At 47.5% G+C, this 23,684-nt stretch overlaps 1 protein-coding gene across 1 annotated transcript in view; it reads right to left on the reverse strand.

Annotated features, from left to right (window-relative positions):
* ATP6V1C2 (ATPase H+ transporting V1 subunit C2) overlaps positions 1-23,684 on the reverse strand; it is a 51,402-nt gene that overhangs the window by 23,516 nt on the left and 4,202 nt on the right. Inside the window, exon 4 of the mRNA XM_040622798.1 lies at positions 1,467-1,552. Coding sequence (XP_040478732.1) covers positions 1,467-1,552 — 86 coding nt within the window. The remainder of the gene's footprint in view (positions 1-1,466; positions 1,553-23,684) is intronic.

A 23,684-nucleotide genomic window follows, 5' to 3' on the forward strand; every position in this document is an offset into this window, starting at 1 on the left:
CTACAAGGATTTGCTGGAGTTCATTCCACCAATCTGAGCAGGTTGGAGAAAACCCCAAGCAAATGGCTCCTTCTAGCCAGGAATGGCCTGTTGAGGCACAGGGACGCCCCCTCCCCCCGAGGCTCATTGGAGAAGAGCCGTTGTGTGAGCAGACCCCAGCAGGGCCACACAAACCTAAGCCTGACATTTAAGCTGCCAGGGTCCACAAAACAGCCAGACTCCCAGAGCAGGCAAGACAGTGGGCGCTGAGGACAGACATCAAAGCAAGGAGCAGACCACAAGCCAAAAGATACAGAAGGTCCACCTTGAACTCCAGAGCCAGAGGGTCACCCCGCTCCCGGAGGCATGCAGTGCTGGTGGGGGAAGCAGGCCAGACACGAGACAGAGGGAAAAGGAACAGAACAGGTGACAGGTCATATGGCTATGGTGACCCAGGCACCCGGTTGTTACTGGAGAAATCCACCGTGACCCGATCACCACACCCCGATGACCAGACTGACAGTCCGCCTTCCCAGGGACATGCGGGCATCACGCCAAACACACTCACGGCAAACAACGTACAACCTACTCTTTAAATATTTCATTTTTTCCTTCAAACCTGCAATGTAATAAGGGGGGTTATTATATCGCATGAACACACGAAGCCGAGTTCAGATCTGGGGGCATGAGCATTTCCATTTGTCAATTTAAACAAGCAAATAAAAAAGCCATTTATGGTTCCCAGGAGGGAAAAATTCGGAACCGATACGTAACAAATAACAGAAATATTCGATACAGAATATACGCTCTCATTCCCAGAATTTGTACGTGCAGAGTCACAGGTCCGTGACGTCTGCGGAGTTCAAACACCTAATTCTAAAGCTTCCAAAGTCTCCCAGCTCGTGTCTTGCACATTTTCAGCGCACTCAGGATGGTATGCACACAATGAAGGGACCCGAATGTCTCTGGAATCTGGGGGCTCTCCGGCAGCACAGGAGAGACAGAAATTCCCAGTGCGAACACATGCCGTCTCACTCTCTCTGTATTTGCGGGGCACTTAAGACTGAAGTTTGAGGCTTTCCTCGGCCCCTGAAGGCATTTTCCAGTCTCATCTGGGGAGAGGGAGAAATGGGTTGGGCTGGGTGGGGGTGGGGATAGGGGTGGGGACCGGGTGGAATTTTCCATGCGGGACAGAGCAGAAGCTGACAGAGAAGGCGGGCAGATCAAACAACCCTGCCACCCCCCTGACCCCATTCTCCCTTCAGGTTTCTACAGGGTAAAAACGCCAGAGATGCAGAAATGCCGCAGCAGGACCATCCACAGGCCAAGGGGCAGGTGTTCAAACCCGTGGTGCTGCTGAGCTCAAAACGGGGTGTACATGTCCCCTCAGACGCTCCCCGGGGCCGCGTCCCTGCAGCCTCGACAGGGTGAGCGATGGGCTAAAAGTGCCTGAGAAAGGCCTGGGTAAGAACACGCCAGTGACCTACCTCCATTGGCCAGGAGGTTCTCCGGAACCTTCCCCTTGGCGTCTTCCATGACGTCTACCACGCTCTGGGCCATCTTCTTTATGAGGCTTTGGGGAAAGAACACAAGGCCGTTAGACTGGGAATGTGCCCTCCAAATCCTCTCGACACTTCCCCGGGGCGGGGGGTGGAGGAGGGAATGGGTGCCACCCTTTGGGGACTCTTTGGCAATATGGAGGCAGAGCCCTCAAATGTTCAGGGCCTTTGAACCAGTATTTCCACTTCTGAGAAACTATCTTAAGGAAATAGGACGAACAGAAAAACCTTTCTGAATAAAAAGATGTTCTTTGCAGCACCGTTGTGGACGGCCACAGACTAGAAACCATGGGAAGGTTCAACAATAGGGGATTGTTGGAAGCAAATGCTACAGCCAACTGAGGGACTGTGGCGCACGCTGCGGAAAGAAGGTCTGCAAAGAACTCCTAATACCGCGGAACAAGGCGCGTATTATGTTACGTGGAAAAAACCTAAGATACAGGTTTATACAGACAGCACGGCTGTAACCATGTGAAAATGTTCTTCCCGCCTTACGCATTTTCAATTATAATCCATAATGGTAATTCAGTATTGAACTAATATGGACTATAATTCCGCATGCAGAGCTGTCAAATCACTATGTTGTACACCTGAAACTAATGTGACATCTGAAGACCCCAAAAAGAATAAAACAGAGTCCCCCCAGTCCCCCAAAAAAAACAAAGTATGAGAAAAGAAAGGAAGGGGCAGGATTTCAAGGCAGAAGGACTCAAGTTCACATGGTTCTGCCAATTACCAAATGTACCATTTTTTTGGTTTGTTTTGGTTTTAATTTTTAAGTAGGCTCCACGCTGCCCCGTGTGGGGCTAGAACTCACCACCCTGAGATGTTTGTTCTACTAATGCAGCCAACCAGGCACCCTTTGAAGCTTTCTTTCCTTTTTTCTTTTTTTTAAAGTAATCTCTACACCCAAGGTGGGGCTCACACTGACAACCCCGAGATCAAGAGTCCCACGCTTTTCCCACTGAGCCACCCAGGTGCCCCTAAATGTATGATTTTGGCCAAATTTGTTTAATTGCCTTGTGCCTCAGTTCTCTTACCTGTAAGATGCAGATTATACCTATTTTACAGGATTATTATAAATATGAATATAACTAATCAGACTCCGAGGGTCTAGCAGCAGAATGTCTGCTCCTGGAGGCTGAGCACCGAGAAGTCTGGTTGGAAAACATGCCAAACTAGAACCAAAGTCGGAAAGATCTCAAGATCCAAATCTTTGCCTTAGGCCCTCTCCCCACCCGCCCCAGGCCCCCAGGAAGGAGGCAGTGTGTGCAGGCAGACTGGATCAGGTCACTGAATTCCAGATGCGGAACATGGTCTTCTGCTGTTGCAGGGACTGGCCATGCTGGCCACTTGGAACATGAGGCCAGGGGGCTGGGGACCAACACAGGAAACTGAGGCAGAAGAGCACTGAAAGGTCCCAGATTAAAGGAAGAGAGGGAGGGAGGAAGGGACTGGGGGGGGGGAGGGAGGAAGGGACAGAGGGAAGGGGGAGGAAGGAAGGGGAAAGGGAGGAAGGAAGGGGAAAGGGGGGAAGTGGGGGAGGGAGGAAGGGATGGGGGAGGGAAGGGAGAGAATGATGAAAGGAAGAGGGAGGAAGGAAGAGAAGGAAGGGGGAAGGAGGGAGGAAGGGACAGAGGGAAAGGGAAGGGAAGGGAAGGAGGAAGGGAGAGAGGAAGGAACTTGTTTCCCCATCAGAGTAATATGTATTCATGGTCAAAATCTGAAAAATATCCAAAAAATGAAAACCATACTCCTCTGCCCAAGAGAAAACAAGCACTTTGCATTCTGGCATATTTCCAAAGCCTTATTAACATGTCCACAGCGTATGTGAGTTGAAGTTTTCTTTTGATAACACCTCCCACTTAGTGGCGTCTACCAGGTACGAAATATCTGTAATCATTACCTCATAACCCTCACAAACATTCCTGAAGGCGAGTATTATCCCATTTTACAGATGAGGCCCAGAGAAGTAAGTTAACCCTCAACCCGGTCCATCTGAGGACTCCGAGGCTCTCAGCCACTAGGCCACGCTGCCGCCCACAGTCACTGAGACCCATCCTGGACTTAAATCTCTACACATGTGTTGGCATTTCTTAGACTCGTAGCTCTGCACCGTACTAATTATAACAAATTCTAATTATTCTACTAGTTACCCAACTAATCTCATTGTTTCCTCAACCATAAAATGGGGATGGTCCCGCTCGTCTCACGGGGTTATCCGTGGAGTCTGATGCAATGCCTGTGTAGCTCCGGGCGCACAGAGCTCGTGGCAAGCACCAGATGTGCTCTGGGCAGCCTGGTGGACCGCATCTGGCCCTCGCCTCTGGCTCATGCAGAGATTCGGCGGGAGACTGGAGAGGTTCCCTCACAGTCCCAAGAACCTCTCCCCTTGCTTCCCTTCCAGCCCGGGGGTTGGGACAGTGCTTCTCCATCTGCCTGGGTTTGTACACCAACCCTCATGGGTCACCTACAGCCCACATGCGACCGTTTATCCCTTTATAAACAGACTCTCCTCAAATTCTCCTAATCTGAATGTGTCTTCTGGTAGCTGTCAAGACCCCGACTCACTAAATTCATTTATTCATGTGTTAGCTCATTCATTCAGCAAATTCCATATACTAAGCAACTGGGTGCCCAGCACTGTTCACCGTGCTGGGAACTAAACAAAGTCCCTGCTTTCAGGAAGTTTCTATTCTAATGCTGTCAACAATTCCCCTTTATCGCTGTTCTGGGGGTGCACGCAAGTGGCTACCTCCATAGCCTCTGCAGGGCTGTTTACCTGAAGGCAGTAGTAACTCTCACCCCTACCACAAGGCCTGACGCACAGCTCTGGAAATGTCTGTGGAGTGAATAAATGAATTCTGGCACTCCCCAGCGCCTACGTGCCACACATGCTTGCTTCCTAGTCAACTGCAAAACAGAACTCACCCACCATTTTGTTGACAACTTTTCGCTGCTCCCGATTCTGGCCCCGATGGAGCTTGTAACCCCAACAAGATGGCCGCCCACCTGCCCTCAGGCGGGTACCCCACCGCGGGGCACCTCAGAATAACACGGTCTGATGAAGTTTAACTGCTGGAAAGCTCACCTCCCTACTAAGGACAGTCATCAGCAGATTGTGGCCTTACTGAGTCCAAACATTTCTCTCATCAGAAGGAACCTAAGAGGCCACGTGACGTTTACTTTTGTGACTCTCCGGTTCACTGTGAACACACTTCCCTGAAGAGAGCTTCCTGGTTCCGGGGATCTATCGCGCGGTACTTTGCTGCGTGGCTGCATCGTAAGTACTTCCCGGCTCGAGGACACGTGGGTTGTTTCCCCCGTGATAGGGTGTTGCAATGATACACGTATTTTGTCCACTTGTGTAGGCAGAATAAGTTGTTAAAGAATAACTAGTGGGATAAAGGGTATAAACACCGATAATTTTAGCAAGCAGGCCGAGCAACTCTCCAAATACACGCGGGCATACACGCCCACCAACGCCGGGTAAGAGTGCCCGCTTCCCTAAACCGTCGCCAGCGCCAGGTGTCACGAACGTTTAACCTCTGCCGATCTGGTAGCTGAAAAGTCCCATCGCGTTGTTGCTGAGTTGCGTCTCTTTGATCGTCACGGAGGCTGGACATCTTTTCACAGGTTCACTGACTCTGTAAACGGTCTGTTTTCTTTTCCTGTGAATAGCATGTTCGTGCGCTCCTTTGCTAGTTTTTCTGCTGGTATTGTTCCTTTTAAAAAAAAAATACTGACTTGAAAGGGCTTCTTAAGTATCTCAGGAACTCAATTCTTGAGACAGTGCTTTGAGCTGGGTAACATCCCCACTTGAAAGGTGAAAACGTGAAGACTTACATGGCTGAAAGTCACCCTGTGCAGGGTGACAAGTGTCAAAGCAGAAACTGATCCCAAATCTACAGGATTCCAAAGTCCATGCTCTTCCAACACTAGTTTAAATTACACTCGGCACTTCCCTCTAAAGCACTCGATGAGTATGTATACTAATCCGCAAGGGAGGATGTACAAATCATATTTGTAATTAAAAAAGCAAACCGCAAACACTGTAGTCTTGACTGGGGTCTTGGGTACATCAGTGTCTGTCTCGCTGATGTAGCTAGAGGAACTCTGGACTCTACTGAAGGCTTGCAAATTCCAGGGGGAAGGCTTGAACCATGAACTGTGGTTAATTTGGGCCGATGTCAGCTTTTAGCACAGTAGCAGTGACCCCTGAGCCTCCCCTCAGCCACATGGGAGGCAGTGTGTGTTCTTGCACCAACGTGCACACAGTCTGCAGGAGCCAACGTGGGCACAAAGGATCCTGTCCTCGAGATACTGGGGATCTGTGTTCTGACTGCTGCTTCTGATCACAGAGGTACAAAGAGGTGGGTGGTCAGTGTTGTTACGACTCCCCCTACTGCCACAAGTTCCCCCCTCTTCAGCTACACTGACTTCCAAGGGACTTAAAAAGCCTATGTCTTTCTCCCCCCTTCATTTTTCTTTTTCCCATTTTGGGAGCCAGACATGGAGATTAACATTCAAAAACAACTGTGCATATGGGAAACATCGGAAAATGAGTGGTCAATTCCATGGAAGGGCTCAGAAAAGACCAGAGGAGACTGGAAGTTTATACCTCAGGCTGATCCTTGGCACGGAGACAGCCTACAACAATTTAAAGTAATAATAATAAGCAAAACTAATAACAAAAAACCCAGCAAACCCAGAGAAGGAGGAGGAGAAGATTTCTAGAATTACAGCATTATTAGATTCAAAGGTCCAGTGTTCAATAAAAAAAATCACAAAGCAAAGAAACAGGAGAGTATGGCCCATTCAGAGGAAAGAAATAAATGAACAGAAAATGTCTCTGAAAAAGAGATGATGGCAGACCTACCAAAGACTTTAAAACGACTCTTTTAAAGATGCTCAAAGAACTAAGAGAAAATGAGGAGAAAGTTAAGAAAATAAACTATGGGGGCGCCTGGGTGGCTCACTCCTTAAGCATCTGCCTTCAGCTCAGGGCGTGATACCAGAGTCCTGGGATCAAGCCCACATCAGGCTCCTCTGCTGGGAGCCTGCTTCTTCCTCTCCCACTCCCCTGCCTGTATTCCCTCTCTCACTGGCTGTCTCTATGTCAAATAAATAAATAAAATCTTTAAAAAAAAAAGAAAGAAAATAAACTATGAACAACTGGAAATATCTATAAAGAAAAAGCCTTGAAATAATACCAAAAAAAAAAATTCTGGAGCCGAAAAGTACAATAACTGAAATGAAAAATTCACTAGAGGTATTCCAAGGCAGCTTTGAGTAGAAAGACTCAGCAAACTTGAAGACAGGACATGGAAATTATCAAGTCTGAGGTACAGAAAGAGAAAAGATTGAAGAAAAGTGAATAGAGCCTAAGGGACCTGTGGGACACAGCAAATGCACCAATATATGCATCGTGGGAGACCCAAAAGGAGAGAGAGAAAGGGGCAGGAGAATATTGAAAAAAGAAGAACAAAGCCAACAGAGTCACACTTCCTAATTTCAAAACTTATTATAAATCTACAGTAATGAAAATACTGTATACAGAAAATACAGAATAGAGGTCCCAGAAATAAACCCTCACATACACCATCAAGTGATTTTTGACAAAGCTGCCAATGCCATTCAATGGGGAAAGGACAGCTGTTTCAACACATGATGCTGGAAAAGCTGGATATCCACACATAAAAGAATGAAGTGGGACCCCAGCCTCACATCATATATAAAAATTGACTCAAAATAGATCAAAGACCTAAATGAAAAACCTAAAACTATAAAACTACAGAATAAAACGTAGGGTCAAAGCTTCGTGATACTGGATTAGGCAATGATTTCTTGGATATGACACCAAAAGCACAGGCAAGGAAGAAAAGAAACTGGACTTGATGAAAACTTAGAATTTTGTGCATCAAAAATATCAGCAGAATACAAAGGCATCCCACAGAATGGGAGCAAATGTTTGTTAGTTATATACCTGATAAGAGATTAATATCCAGCATATATAGAGAACTCCTAAAACTCAATGACATAAAAACAAACAACTCCACTGAAAAATGGGCAAAGGGCTTAAACAGTCATTTCTCTGAAGAAAAGAAAGAAAAGATTAACAAGCATATGATGAAATGCTCAAATCACTAACCAGCACTAATGCTGGGGGTGGGGGGAGACTGGTAAAATGCTTGGAAGGGTAACAACAAATGCCTCATAAACATTTAGGATAAAAGCTCAAACTCACTCACTGTGAAATATTTTTCACTTATCAGATTGGCATATTACAAAGCTTTATGATTTCAACTGGAAAACAGGAACACCAATGCCCTGTTGATAGGAGGTTACTAGTTACTCGTTACAGCCTAGTTACTAGAGAGTATTTTCAGAGCAACTCTCAAAAGCTTTTAACACTTAACATGCTAAGTGAAATAAGTCAAGCAGAGAAAGACAACTATCATATGATTTCTCTCATCTATGGAACATAAGAACTAGGAAGATTGGTAGGGGAAGAAAGGGATAAAGAAAGGGGGGGTAATCAGAAGGGGGAATGAAACATGAGAGACTATGGACTATGAGAAACAAACTGAGGACCTCAGAGGGGAGGGGGGTGGGGGAATGGGATGGGCTGGTGATGGGTAGTAAGGAGGGCACGTATTGCATGGTGCACTGGGTGTTATACACAACTAATGAATCATCGAGCCTTACATCGGAAACCGGGGATGTACTGTATGGTGACTAACATAATATAATAAAAAATCATTAAAAAAAAAAAAAAAGCTTTTAACACAAGATATTTTTGCCCAGCAATTTCACTTCTAGGAATTGATTCTTCTGCTATTCCTTGCTCCTGTGCGCAAAACCATCTACCCAAAGATGTGTGCTATGGCATGGTGCATATCCGCAAAAGACAGGAAGCCATCTCTGTGGTATCAACAAGGGACCCAGGTGATAACAATGGAGCACCAAGAAGCCTCCAAAAAAGAATGAGGAAGGTCTCTTATGGATGGCCATGGAAGGTTGTATCTCTTGGAGTAAAGGGAGAAAAGAAAATCTAAGTAGGACCTGTAGTTATAGTCACATTTTTGTAAAAACAAAACCAAAAGACATAAAAGTACACACTCATATTATGCATGGAAAAGTCTAGAAAGATTGGCACTATTATTGTTGAAATGGTTTTCTTTGGGGAATAGATTTGCAGAGAGGGGGATTTGGATTTTAAAATTACCAGCATGTATTAGTAATTAGTAATAATTAGTAATAAAAAAAGAAGAATGGCGTTGCAAATAAAACAGAGCAGTAAGTACATAAAGCAGTAAGTCAGGAGCATGCTACCGGGGCGCAGCTGGTTACGGTTTCTTTCAGTCAAGTGGGGAGCCAAGGGGAGAAAGTGAGAAAGAGGAGGGCACCGCCCAGGTGTGGGGCAGGGCAGGTAGGGAACTGATAGGGGGGCAGGCCTTCAGGAGCTGGGCAGGCCGAATCCAGATGCTAGGCACCTGGGGGATGAGGGGTCAGGGAAGAAGGGCTGCCTGTGGCCAGGTGTGCAGTGAAAATGCTCTGTTCTTTCTTTCTGAGAACATTATGGGGCACCTCACAGCCCTGCTGATTTTCAGACCCTGGGCTCCAAGGGCGCCATTTCCCCAGGCCCTTGGGACGCCAGACGGCGAGAGAGAGAGAGAGAGAGAGAGAGAGAGAGAGCGCGTGCACAGTGCGACAGGGACCCACAGTAGAGGGCTCGTCTCCACTGAGCGGAGTGCCCCTGTCCCAGGGCCCCAAGCACAGAGGACATTCTTCCTGAAGGGTGGCCCCATGGCCACCATGCGCAGCAGAGCTTCATGTGTTTCCTCCCTCCAGAGCACCCCTGCGGACCCAGTTATCATCAGGGCACGCCACCTCGGCGGGAGGTCTGCCCCCACCTGCTCCACCCCCTTGCCTTGTGGGAAGAAGGGCTGAGTCTCGCACACCCAGTTCTCCGTGAGGGGAGGGTGGCTGTCATGTTCCCAGGCCCCAGGGCATCCACGGAAGGGAAACATAGGGCTCCCCCGCTTCCCCGGGTTTTTCAGGCCAAAGCTGACCGATGTTGATCTGGTTTTCAGAAGTGACTCCGTGCCGGGGAGGAGAGGGCCCACAGGTGGCTGGGAGGGGCAGAGGGAGTTTCCACGGGGTCTGGAAGCAAGAGTAACAATAGCTTTTACCTAGTGAGCTGGCCTCGGCCGCGGGCACTTCGTGCACATATGTACCCATGTATCTATAAACCGATGACAAACCAAGCGACGCCACAGTGAGCTCAGGAAGCTGAGGTTCAGAGAGACCAAGACCCTTGCCCAAGATCCCTGCTGGGAACCTTGACATTAACTGGTCCCATCCCCGGGCCCCGCCCCTGGCGCAAGCCTCTGTCCACCCACCAACCGCTCTCAGCACAGCATGCAGCGGCCAAGGTCTCCCTCTCTGGCTAACCAAAACCGCAAGCACACCCACCAGATGGAAGGCCTCTGACCAGCCCAGCCTTCCTCTGCGGCCACACGGGAGCCCTGAGAAGTGAGGCCCAGAAGCTTCCACACGGCTGGTGACTCACTGAACCCCTGGGCACCTCACCCCGCTCCTTTGTCTCTGCTTCCTCCTCGAAGGACAAAGAAATCAACATGCCTTGCAGCAGGCATCAGGAACACGTGACTGGACTGCCATTCTGTGACTTTCTTTTAATAAAAATAAAGGCCCAGTGAGGCCTCTGAGAACGTTCCCCTCTCTGGATGGGTCTGGACGGCTCTGGACGGCTCTGGATGGCTCTGGAGGGCTCTGGCCACAGAGGTACCATGCTTTGAATTCTGGCCTTGCTTTTTAGAAGCTGGAAGTTGCAATGATGGACTGATATTTCTATCTTTAGCGGGATCCCCTCTGTGTAACTGTGTGTAAAGCCATTTAGCAAAATCGCCCGTCCCTGAAAACAGCATTTGCTTTGGCCAACTTGGCGTTATGCAGCCTGATTCACCCACACCTCGGCTGGTAATTTGGGGTCCTCTTCAAAAGCCCCTCTTCAAAATTTACCCCCTCGGGGGCTAGGGACAAGGAAGGCCCCTGGTTCTTACGTGTTACTGAAATGCTCTGGGGTCCCACAGGCTTTTAGGGGTAATGGGCCAGTCCTCTGAGCACCTGGATTAGAAGGGAGACTGGAATTTGTTTCAGTTTTGAGCATTTTCCAGGAAAGTCAAGCCATCGAGCAGCCTGGGCACCATGCCCAACTGCAGGGGCCCCACTCACACCGAGCTGGGCCCAGGGCACACAATGTGAAGAGCGCCCCCAGACCTGTGCGCCCTGCAGCCACCCCAGGGGATGGACGGGTGAGGCCAAAGCAGGCAAATCACAAACACAGAACAACAAATGCCTGGGGAGCCCCTGGAAATATGCTTCCTCTTGCTGGGGAGCCAGGAAATACACATTAAAACCACCACATCATTTGCATTTAGCCAGCTAAGCCAGCAGAAGGTTTTAAGGGCACTACGTTGACAGGGGTGTGATGAAACAGCAATGCCTCGCAACCTCACTGGAAAACCACTTAGCGATTTGTACAAACAGCCTGAACTACGCGTGTATCCTTTGAACCAGTCATTCCACTTGCGGAAGCACAGCAATAGAGCACGGCCAAAAACGCAGGTAAAGATTTACATGAGGGTATCAGTCAGGGTATTACTAGAAGAGAACGAAGTAAGAGTTTTATTACCAGAAATAAAATGAAAGAAGCCCTCCCACTATTAAAAGTCCTTGACATTAGAGCCATGCCTGGGAAGGGTGACTAGAATATAAAGCACTTACCCAGCATCATCGTGTGGGGTCGCGGGTGGAAGGGCCTTTAGAGACCAGGACAGGTGGAGACCTACTCGAGGTCACACAGCCCTTCGGAAGCAGACCGGGGCAAAAACAAGACCTCAATTTTAAAGTCATACATGGAATTTAATAACATTTTTTTAAATCTCTCCTCATTTAAATCCCTTTCTCTTTTTGCACTAAGAGTTTTGTTTTGTTTTTTTTTTTTAATGAGAAGAAAGCAGGGGCGCTTGGGTGGCCCAGTCAGTTAGGCATCTGCCTTCGGCTCAGGCCATGATCTCAAGGTCCTGGGATGGAGCCCCGTGTCCGGCTCCCCACGGAATGGGGAGTCTGTTTCTCCCTTTGCCTCTCCCCCTGGCTTGTGCTCTCTCCCTCCCTCTCTCACTCTCTCTCTCAAATTAAAAAAAAATAAGAAGAAAGCAACAGACTGCTGAGGCGAACATCTTCTCAACGCTGCACAGGTGACGGGCCTCTGTGGAGACTCGCCAGCCAACCCTACGGGATTCGTCCCACAGTCAATCACCTTCTAGGGCCTTGTCAACACACATTTCAGGGCAAAGCTGCAGGCAAGGTGCTTCCCCTCTTGGTTTATCTGAAAATAGCCAGGCTTTCTATTTGCATGAAAAGCCCACAACAGGCAAATCCATAGACTAAGTGGCCAATGACCAGGGGTTGGGGGAATGGAGGGATAGGGGTGCGGCTGGGGGGTGGAGGAGGGAGTGGGTTGCGACTGACAGGCGACTGACAGGCATAGGGTTTCCTTCTGAGATGATGACCATGTTGCGGAATCAGACGGTGGTGATGGTTACTTACTTTGTAAATATACTGGAGACCAACGACTACTGCATATCAAAGGAGTGACTATTACAGAGAGTGAATTATACCTTAATTTTTAAAAACATGCCCCTGCCTTTCTCTTGGCTTTGAAGGTGAAGACCCACTCTGGAGGAGAATGTCAAGGACAGATTCGGCCCTTCACACCGGATGTCATCACCTTCTCCAAAGTTCCTTGGCTCTGCTCCCTTCTTTTCCATCACCGCTAGATTTTATAGTTACCACGGATCTGTCCGAGCCCTGCCCTGGGTCACTGTCCTAGGCAGGTTGCACCATCTTTCTCCATGTTTCCTTCCAAAGCCTCCTCCTCTCTGCTTGTCTTGCCTCTCCTAATCTGGCCCCCTCCTGTCCACCCGGCCCAGGGCAATCAGACAAATCTCTAAAACTACACAGCTTAGCATGCCATTGTGTTTATACTACGTCAGCGGTTTCCCGAGAAGTCCAAATACTGGCGCTCCAGCTCCTTGGCGAAGTTTACAAGGAACACATCTGCCTGTCCGGCCTCCTCCTTCTCCACCCACCCACCACTGCCCTTCCCGCACCAGCCTTCTGGAGGCACCTGGGATACCCTGAGCCACCTGTATGCTACTCACCGTTTGTAACAGCCCAAGCGCCCCTCCTTGTGGCAAGTCACCCCTAACAAATACAACAGAGTGTTGGGTAACACCCCCGCCCAATACATGTTGCTTCCTGCACTCAATAAAAAACATTGTGTCCATTAAATACCAGGCAGTAGTGAACAAACTGACCATAGCTGCCACCCCTCGTGGGGCTTACTAGAAACTCCCCTCCACCACACCACTTATTACACCGTCAAAAGGGTTGGTTTCCTTATCTGGGGACTCCATCAAAACAACAGACCTCTGAAAAATTAATGGTACTACCACCAGCTCCAGCAAAAACAAAAACAAAACAAAACCCAGTGGTTCTTGGAAAATCCCCAGACGCCCAGCAAATGCTGCCTGGCGGGACTAGTGCCTACGACGTGAAGCAGGTGTCAGATCAGTGCTCCTCAGAGCCCAGGCGGTCCTCGGCCATTTTTGTTTTGTTCATGCGTCACACAGGATTGAAATGCTCTCTTTACTCATTTACCCCATCTTCCAGAATGTGAACTTTCCAAAGAATGGCCATTTCCTAAACAACAACAACAACAACAACAACTCAGTATGCCCTGTGTCTACAAAATACCAAGTATTCAATGCCACTGAAGCAGCAAGCTCAGCCCATGGGAAGGGGGCCAGGTGCTGGGACCCCATGGGACCCCATGCCTCAGAAGGTCCCAATGGGGCCTTCCTCCAAGCCACATCTATCCCAAGGGGTCAGGAAGCAATCCAAAGATTTGAGGGCCAAAGGGGATGTGTGCCCATACTCTGTGTGCCCAGGACCCTAGCTGCCTCATGGGTAGGTGTTTACCTAAGAGGAATTAAAACATGTCAATACAAAGATTGTACACATGAATATTCCTAACACCTTTCTTTTTAACAGTCCAAAACTGGGGTGCCTGGCTGTCACAGTTGGTTGAGCGTCTGACTCTTGATTTTGGCTCAAGTCATGCTCTCAGGGTCGTGAGATCGAGCCCCACAACAGGCTCCATGCTCAGCGGGGAGTCTGCTTGAGATTCTCGCTCTCCCTCTCCTTCTGCCCCTCCCCCGCTCCTACACACGCTCTTTCTCTTTCTAAAATAAATGAATGAATGAATGAATGAATGTCCCAAATTGGAAGGCATCTAAATGTCCCCCAACAGGTGAATGGATAAATTTGGGTTCACCCATAAAACAGAATACTACTCAGCAATAAAAAATGACCGTTAATAGGACACACAATACACGGATAAATCCCAAATAATGATGTGGAATGGAAAACCCAGACCAAAAAAAGGGTATATACTTTATCATTCTATTTCTATAAATGTTCTAGTCTTATAGTGACAGAAAGCATAACAGTGTTGAAGCAGCTGTGAGAAAGAAACTGATTACCAAGGGGCACAAAGAACCTTTTGGGGGGAAGGGATATGTTCATTATCTTGACTGTGGTGATGGTTTCACTGATGTGTGTATTTCAAAACTCATCAAATTGTACACTTCGAAAACTTGCTATCTATTGCTTGTCCTATATGTCTAAATAGAGCCATTAAGAAAAAAAAAAAAAGCTACTATACCCAGGTAGCATTTCTGAACTATCGAGCTCATAAACCCAACATTTGACAACACATTTTATGAGAAAGGTTTAGGGAAATGAGGACTCTTCTTCATTGCGGGTGGAAATGCAAAATGGTCAATGCAGAGGCATCTGGCAACACCCATCAAAATTACAAAAGCATATGACCCTCGGGCTCAGCAGTTTGCTTCTGAGCATTCATCCTGCGGATACCCCGCACACCCTTCCATGCAAAGTACTGGTACAGGGGGCCAGAGGATACGCTGCAGCACTGTGGGTAACAGCTCCCTTCCCCGTGAACGTAAACAAGCCACTGTCCACGTCTGGGGCTGCTTCATCCACTGTGGTGCCTCCCCGTGTGGAATGCTAGCGAGCTCAGAGAGGGGCCCCTCTTTACGAACCAACAGGAACAATCTCCCAGGTATACTGCAAAGCGAGAAATAAGCAAGATACAAAACAGCACGTGTGGATTACTGCTTTGTGTTTAAAAAGGGGAGAGAGAAAAATATACACTGAAATTTTCTTTGGTTTGCATTAGGAAGCACAGAAAAGGTATCCAAGCAACTTGTAACACTGGTTTTCTTAAGCAGGGGCCAGGAAAGGGTCAGAAGGGGGGGCAGGCGGTGTAAGGGAGATTTCTCATTGTTTTTATCTTGGATGCATGTGAATGTATTACCCGTTTGGAAAAAAAAGATTTTATTCTAAACTTTTTAATATACATTTAGAGTCCCCGGCCTGGAGATGGACTTCCTTGAAGCGCGCTGAAATTAAACGGGGTCATGGCTCGTGAAGACCTTACTGAACAGTAGCAGTATTCCTCAAATCTCCAGCCTGCCTGCCTCAGAATCACCCTGAGCCCGCAAAAATGCAGGTTCTGAGGGGCGCCTGGGTGGCTCAGGCGGTTAAGCATGTGACTCCTCATTTCAGCTCAAGGTCATGATCTCAGGGTCATGAGATGGAGCCCTGCCTCAGGCTCCGTGCTCAGCACAGACTGCTTCAGTTTCTCTCTCCCTCTGCACCCCCCGCCCTGTGCTCTCTCTCTCTTTCAAATAAATCAATAAATAAAATCCTTAGAAAATAAAATAAGGGTAGGGAGATGGGGTGCCTGGGTGATGGACACTGGGGAGGGTACGTGTTGTGGGGAGCGCTGTGTATTGTGTTGAATCACAGACCTGTACCCCTGAAACAAAGACATTATATGTTAATAATAATAAAAAAATAAATAAAATAAAATTCAGGTTCTGGGACCCCACCCCAGATGCATGCAAGCAGAATCCCTAAGGGGTGGTGCCCAAGGACCTGGAGTTTTTTTTTTTTAAGTTCCCAGGGGATCACATGGGCTGAAAGAGGAGGCCCATGACCTCCTGATGGGGCAGATGAGGGACGCGTACTCAGTACATATTTATTCAGCTCCCACTCTGAGTCAGGCGCTGTTCCAGAACCTGCTTTCTTGGGGCTTATATTCTACAGGAAATAGGTAAAGACAAACAGGGGAAGTATTAAATAGTGGCATATGGAATGCAAGTATCAAAACAGGGTGACGTGGCAGGACTAAGCTGACAGCTAGTCTGGAGAAGGCCTCTCAAGGAGGTGACATTTAACCTGAGATGTGAATGACAAGAAGGAACCTGCCCTGAAAGGGTGGGGGGCCTTCTGGGTCAAGAGAAGGTCGAGCGTGACCCACAGCAGGATGGAGGCAGGGTTGGGGGGTTTGTGAAGGAGGGCCCGAGGGCCCGACTCGTTAGGGATCTGGAAGGCAGGCTCAAGAGCATGGATTCTATACTGAAGGCACTGGAAAGCCACAGAAGGGTTTCAAGCACCAAAGTCATGTGACGGGGTGTTTTGAAGACCACGACTCCGGCTGCCAGGGGGAGAGTGGCTGAGTGGGGAGCAGGGCTGGCGGGGAGGAGTTTGTTGGAGGAAGACAGGAAAGGGGGGAAGGTGGCTTGCGTGAAGGTGTGGCACTGGACATGCTGAGAAGTGGATGGATATGAGCCAAATCTGGAAGGCTCCGTCCCTCCTGGAGTCACAAGTGGACCGTCGGCCTGGAAGGAGCAGAATGGCTGAGCGGCAGGTGTGTGGGCCCACGAGCCTTCGACTGAGATGGGAAGGGCCCCACAGAGGAGACGCTATATACATCCTCTGTCTGCTGAGAAGGATATTCACTTGGGACATGAAGCCAACTCCAGAAAAGGACCATTTAAAGCTGCCCCTTAAGCTCTTGAGAACAAGAAAAGTCTAAGTGGCTGCCATGTAGTTGAGGTGTGAAGAGCCGACAGAGGGCTGAGCGAAGGAACGTGGCTGGGCTGAGGTCTGGACAAGAGTGGAGCCATGGGTCCCAGGAGCTGGTCAAGATCTAAGATGGAAGTAAGAGCCTTATACTAAATTTAGCCTCCGAAGGATTATTCTGTGGATTTCACAATGTTGCCTCAGGCTGCCCCTGACCCCAGGCCTGCCGCATTTAAAGCAGCCAGCCGACATTCCTTCCCTGCTGGCCGGACTTCTGGTTTGGTGAGAGTGAGAGAGCTGGGTGGTGGGGGGAAGGGGACTGTCAGGGCCTGAGTCACCTCAGGCAAAGCAGAGAGTGTCCCAACAGGGCCTGAAGGAAGGGGTGAAGGCAGGGCAGGCGCGGGGAAGTGAACTGCCATCTGCCCAGGCCTCTGGCTGAGGCGGGGAGAGGAGCAGGTGGACCAGGTGAAGGCCTGACACACTCATCAGCTACGGGACTTTGCACAAGCAGCTTCGCTGGGTGAACATCAGTGTTCTCCTCTATAACGAGCAGATATTCACCCCGTTCACAGGAACTGGCAAAAGATTTTGTGAGGAAAGAGAGCAATGAGACGCGCCTAATACAGTGCCTGGCACAGCGAGGGATCGGTGAAAGGCAGTCGCCAGAACAGGGTGTGTGGAACTCAAGACAGAAAATGAGACAAACAGAGGCACACACACCATCAAGTGACCACCCCCAATGGAGTTACAACTGGCATAGCCTTCACGCCTCCAGCACGAGCGGACATTGCATCACGTATGAAAGCATGGATACAGCAGATATGAAAATCATTATAACTGTTGTTCCTATAAACATGTGTGAGCTCTAGATAAGGAGAACAAGAGAATGCCCCCATCCCAGGCACCCACGGGACACCCGCGGAAAAGCAACAGATGAGGTCCCAAGAAATCTTCAAACACCCAAAGAAAGAAACAGCACTTGCTTCACAGTGAAAATGCAGATTTTCAGTCCCCACCTCAGACCTACTGAATCAGAAAATCTGGAGGTGCAGTCCAGTAATCTGTTTTATGGGGGAGAGAGGCAGAGAGAGAATCTTAAGCAGGCTCTATGCCCAGCGTGGAGCCGAACGCGGGTCTCGATCTCACGACCCTGAGATCGTGACCTGAGCTGAAAACAAGAGTCAGACGCTTAACTGACTGAGCCTCCCACGCGCCCCTCCAATAATCTACATCTTAACAAATCTTCCAGATGATTCTGAGGCACACTGCAGCTAAACAGCCACTGATTTAAGTCGTCTGGAGGTGGCATGCCAAGTGTGGTCTACAGACCAGCAGCATAGTCTAACTGCGGAGCTTGTAAGAAATGCAGAGTCCCAGGCTCAGCCCACACCCACTGAGTCAGAATCCGCATTTTATCAAGATCCCCAGACATTCATCTGTGTGTTTGAGAAGCTCTGTCTAGAGTTCTAGCCCAATGCTGTCTAATAGAAATATAACTGAGCCACGTGTCATTTAAAAATTTCTAGTAACCACATTAAAAAAAATAACAGTGAAATTAATTTAAATTATATGTTTTATGTAACCCAATATCCAAAACATTGTTTCAACAGGTATTAGGATTTCCTTTTATTTTTTTTATTTTTATTTTTTTTTTGGTACTAAGTCTTTGAAATCTGTTCACACTTTGCACATCTCATTTCCAACTAGCAACCTCTCAAGTGCTCAAAGGCCCCCTGTGGCTAGTGGACGGCCTGTGAACAATGCGGAGATGAGGGAGAACAGAGTAAAACTTCCAAATTCTTTTTACAAAGGCATCATCATTCTTATACTAATATGTCTTTCTAATTTTGTGCTGTCACACGACAGACCATTCTTAATATTGTGGTTAAAAATGAGGACTCTGGAGCCAGACTCTGTCTAACCCTAACCCCATAACTCTGGACTCTGGAGTCACTCTCTGGCCTCTCACCTTGGCTTCAATAAGGAAATTCAGTTAAGTTTGTGGGTCATAAAATTAAGACATGAAAATCCCTATTTATAAACAGTAAACATTTAAAGAAAAGATCTCATTTCTAACAGCAACTACATAAAAAATAAAATTGGGGGGAAAAGAGTCAATGAGAACTGTGCAGGACCTTTGCTGAATGAAACATGAAAGCTCTCTTCCAGAGAAACAAGAATTAAGCCAACTGAAAGATACACTGTGCTCATGGAAATACTCACAAAATGGTAAGGATGTTAATCCCCCCTAATTTCAGTATAATCTCAAATGAATTATCAATAGGGTCTTTGCACCAACCCCGTGACAGGTTCTGTCCTAAAGGCTTGGGATATATCTAAATTAAAAAAAAAAAATCTGTGCTTAGTAGATAACCTCACAATAAGGTTATCTTTCAAGGTTTGTAAATATTAGGGCTGGAGCGTGAATGTATGTGTAGTTTTTGTTTTGTTTTACCAAAGAAGGAACCACACAAAACCCTCGTAAGGATTGCCTATGGGGAGAGCACCTGGGGTACACTGGAACTTTCTATTTCTTTTTTTACCTTTGTATACCATTTGATTGTTATAGCATTTAAATTTTAAAATATTTACAAATACTTTGTAAAATGTCCACGTTGATTATCTGAGCGATGAATAAGACATGAGTAAGGCAGTTTAAAATGTCTGTATTGAATAAAGTCCTCACAATGATTGATTTGGTGAATCTGGGTCAAGGCTCTATTTCTCCTCTGCCTCCCTGAGCCCATCCAGCTCTTTCTAAGAGCGTCTCTCTGGGCATGTTTGTTTCCTCATCTGGAACATGAAGGGGTTAGATTCGAGCTCTAAGGGTCTACGCAGCTCTAACAGTTCAGGATTCTTTCTTCCATTCATGCATTCAGCTGGTTTAAGAGGGCGTACAACGTTACAGGTGCAAGGGATTTAAGTGTGCCGGGACTACCTCAGGGATCTTACAGTCCAGCTGGAAGGCTGATATTTAAGCAGATGATCCCACCAGAAAATGCACGAGTGCAGTGTGGTGAGTGCTGCGAAGGAGGAGTGAACCCCCACAGGGGAGATCAGCGGGTCTGAAGGCAGGGGGTGGGAGGAGAGTCTGGGGGAGCTGAGCCTGGTAAGCAGGTGTCAATGGTGGTTCACAGGGCGGGGGAGGTTGGAAACGGTCATTAAGAGCAGAACAGTGAACACCTACAGTGGGACTGTCAAGCAGTTTTAAGGAGTTTAGAAAGGCAGGCAGCATTAAGAGGCATTCAACTGATAATTTGTCTAATGAACTGAAGAAATGTCACTCAGCTAGGGTAATTTTTTAAGTTCTATTTTGCTTCTCTTTGGAAGGCCCTTGGAAAAACCCACTCCCTACAATCCGCATCATTAAGCAGACATCCACACGCCGACATATAATCTGTGATCCACGTCTCTGAGCTAACCCTCCATCAACTTCATGGAACCACGCCCGTCAAGAAGAGCCACCAGCTCCTCCACAAGCCAGGCACCATACTCAGGGCCGAGCGAAGTCACGCGTGTACCCCAGGAACCCACGGGGTGTATCTGAGTGCCGAAGCACCTGTGAAATGTAATATTTCAACCCGCATCGCAAAGGAAGAGAAGACACTGGGAAGAGCTCAAACACTGATAATGGTGGGGGGCGGGGGGAGGGAGGGAGGGTGTTTTTTTCCCAAGATAAAATCATGTGGTTTCTCAAATGTTCATGAATTACAGGGTAAATAATCCGGTGAATTAACAGAGGCAGCACGGGGAAATAAAAAAAAAAAAAAGGCAGAAAGCAAAACCTGCCTTCCAGCTACATGGAAAAACACTCTAGTGCCCCGAGTAAATAAATAATAAAAGGATAGGGAAACAATACACCTTGAAAACTCTTGTCCCTCCTCTGTTCTCCTGGCCAGAAGCAGCGCCGACAGGTTTGCGCTGCCTGGGCGACACAGCCGGCTAGCATTTATTTATCTAACAACTCGAGTCCCCTTTTAAAGAATCAGGTAGGGCATTTCAACGACCTGAAGCCCACGGGTTAGTCATCCCATTAGTTTACTCTAAGCTCCGGCAGGAGCTCCTAAGACGAAGCACCCCGGCTCCTGAACTAGATACACGCTAGAAATAAGGGGTGCCCAGATCACACCATTTTCCTTCCCCCCCTTCCCACCGTGGGAAGGCTCCTGAGAATATATACCCACAGCGACTGCCATTCTCACCACACCTAGCCCTGGTTTTCGAAAACACCTCAATCTGTATTGGTTCTGTCCCACAATGGTAGTCTTAACCCTGCCTGCTCACACATTCTCATTTTATTTCTTAAACACACGCTGTGTCACGAGGGCAAGCGAACTGTGCAACCATTAGGGACGGAACAGAACACGAATAAAAACAAGGCAAAACAAAAAGGAAAGATGAAGGTGGAAATAACCCAGGATCACAGAATTTCAGAGCCGGAGGCGGCTTTGGGGAATAAGAAACAGGCTCCAGGACCTGCACCAGGACGGACAATTGGTACCAAAGAAAGATCCAGAAGGGACTAGAAAAGTCTGAGGAGATAAAATGCTGACCAGTCATTTCTGCCAGTAGGCCTGGAAACACTTCTTAAGGCAATATTGCTGCTCCTCACTGCATGGCCTCATGCTGTGGTGTGTGCGGGCTGCTGAGAAAACCGAAAGCAATCTCCAGCCTAGGGCAGTGGGCTGGCCTCCATAGCGGCCGTCAGACCCAACTCCCCGTGGAGCAGAACAGCCTAAGAAAGGAGGTGATATTTAGGGCTCAAGCCACTTTTTCTCAGATGTTAATTTTTCATAGCGTGTGTCCTAGGATGTGATAATACTTGACCTAACATGATTTTACTCCCCTACCTTCTTCTGCAAAAGCACAGAGATGTTCACTATTATCCCATTTTACAGATAAGAAAGCCAAAGGTTAGTTTTCTTTTTCAAAGACGGTGGGTGCGCCGCCGACCACGTGGTGGGTGACCAGGACTGCCTTTCTGTGGTTCGAGCGACACCCCACGTGTAGCAAAACGTTACTAACAGAGCATTCCTTTCATTCTCAGGGAAGGGATAGGTGAACAGCAACAGAACCGAGAAAACCTCATTTCTAGCTCATAACACCAATCTGCAGATTAAGAATCCTCATGTGTGGGGCGCCTGGGTAGCGCAGTCGTTAAAGCGTCTGCCTTCGGCTCAGGGCGTGATCCCGGCATACCGGGATCGAGTCCCACATCGGGCTCCTCGGCTATGAGCCTGCTTCTTCCTCTCCCACTCCCCCTGCTGTGTTCCCTCTCTCTCGCTGGCTGTCTCTCTGTCACATAAATAAATAAAATCTTTAAAAAAAAAAAAAAAAAGAATCCTCATGTGTGATCACAGGGACTCCTATGAAAATGTGTGAAAAGGGCAGTGACACGTCATATCACCGCTGCACTCAAAAGAAAAAACAGCCACATCCACACACCCTAAGAATCGGAAACCCTCTATGGAGGCAGCGAGATCAAGCAGTCAGCCCTGGGTCTGTGTCCTGGTCATGACCTGGCCCGCCGGGACCGTTTTCCTCATCTATCCCATCTGCGTTCCGTTTCAATCCAGTGAGAACGTTTTGTTAAACAAGACATTTTCAGTTGCACCAAAAGTAGGGGTTATTATTTTAAAACACCCAAATAAACAAATTATATGGCAAATCCCTGCGGTATAACACGATACTAGAATAGTCAACGGTGAGATCCAAAGTATAAGATATGAAGGGGGGGCGCCTGAGTGGCTCAGTCGATTGAGCGAGCATCTGACTCTTGATTTCAGCTCAGGTCATGATCTCAGGGTCGTGAGATCGAGCCCCGAGTTGGGCTCCACGATGGGCATAGAGCCTGCTTAAGATTCTCTCTCTACCTCTCCCCCACCCATGAAAAAAACCAGATTACTGGACTCCACCTCCAGAATTTCTGATCCAGTGTGTCTGAGGTGGGGCCTGAAAATCTGCATTTTCACTGTGAAGTAAGTGCTGTGTCTAACTTTGGGTGTTTGAAGATTTCTTGGGACCTCATCTATTGCTGCTTTTCCTGAGTGCTGGGCATGGAGGCTGCTTGGGATTCTCTTTCTCCCTCTCCCTCTGCCCCTACCCCGCTCATGTGACCACTCTCCCTCTCTCTCAAATAAAGAAGTGTTCTTAAAGAAAAAAAAGATATGAAGAGAAAAAACAAGTTACAAAGTACGTACAACACAATGTTACCATCATCAGTGTATGCACGCATACACAGCATGTGTAGAAAAACCTGGATCTATTTACCAGAAATACAACGTAACATCCCACTGACGTTCTCTGAATGATGTAATTATTGGTCATTCGTATTTTCTTTTTCATGCTTTTCTAAGATCCATCTGTATTTTCTAGTGATTATGTACCAGATTTGTTAACAAATAAAAAATAATAAATGACTTTAAGACTTTAAACTATCCTCACGCACACAGTTTTAGGGGGAATGTGACTGGGAATAATTCCTTGGAGAGGTGATGTGGGCATATCTGTACAAGTTTACATCCAAATACTCTTTGGCCCAGCAGGTCGACTGTAATGGTACCCCACTGTCACGTGTGCACAGAGAAGTAGAAAAAAGGACCATCACTGCGGCACTGTTTGTAAGAGAAGAAAGAAAGAAAGAAAGAAAGAAAGAAAGAAAGAAAGAAAGAAAGAAAGAAAGAAAGAAAGAAAAGAAAAGAAAGAAAAAGAAAAGAAAGGAAGAAAGGAAGGAAGGAAGGAAGGAAGGAAGAAAGAAAGAAAGAAAAAAAGAAAGAAAGAAAGAAAGATGTCCATCTAGAGGGATATACTGTACATCAGGGCACCTCTATTCAAGCTAATACAGCCCAGCACAAAACCTCAGTTATGGACTGACACCAAACTATCTCTAAGATAAGTGATTAGGTGAGAAAAGCAAGGTACAGGATATATGCTATCATTTGTGTAAATTTGCTTTTCAGAATATATTCATATTCGATGGTACACATACAGACTGTCTCCAGAAGGTGCCCCTAGAAATTACAATAACGTTGCCGCGAAAGAGGGGAAGTAAGGAAACAGGAAAGAGGGAACCAGAGGAGAGGGAAACTTCCTGTCATTGGATAG

The sequence above is a fragment of the Ursus maritimus genome, unplaced genomic scaffold (genome assembly GCF_017311325.1).
Source record: "Ursus maritimus isolate PB19 unplaced genomic scaffold, ASM1731132v1 scaffold_6, whole genome shotgun sequence".
NCBI lineage: Eukaryota > Metazoa > Chordata > Mammalia > Carnivora > Ursidae > Ursus > Ursus maritimus.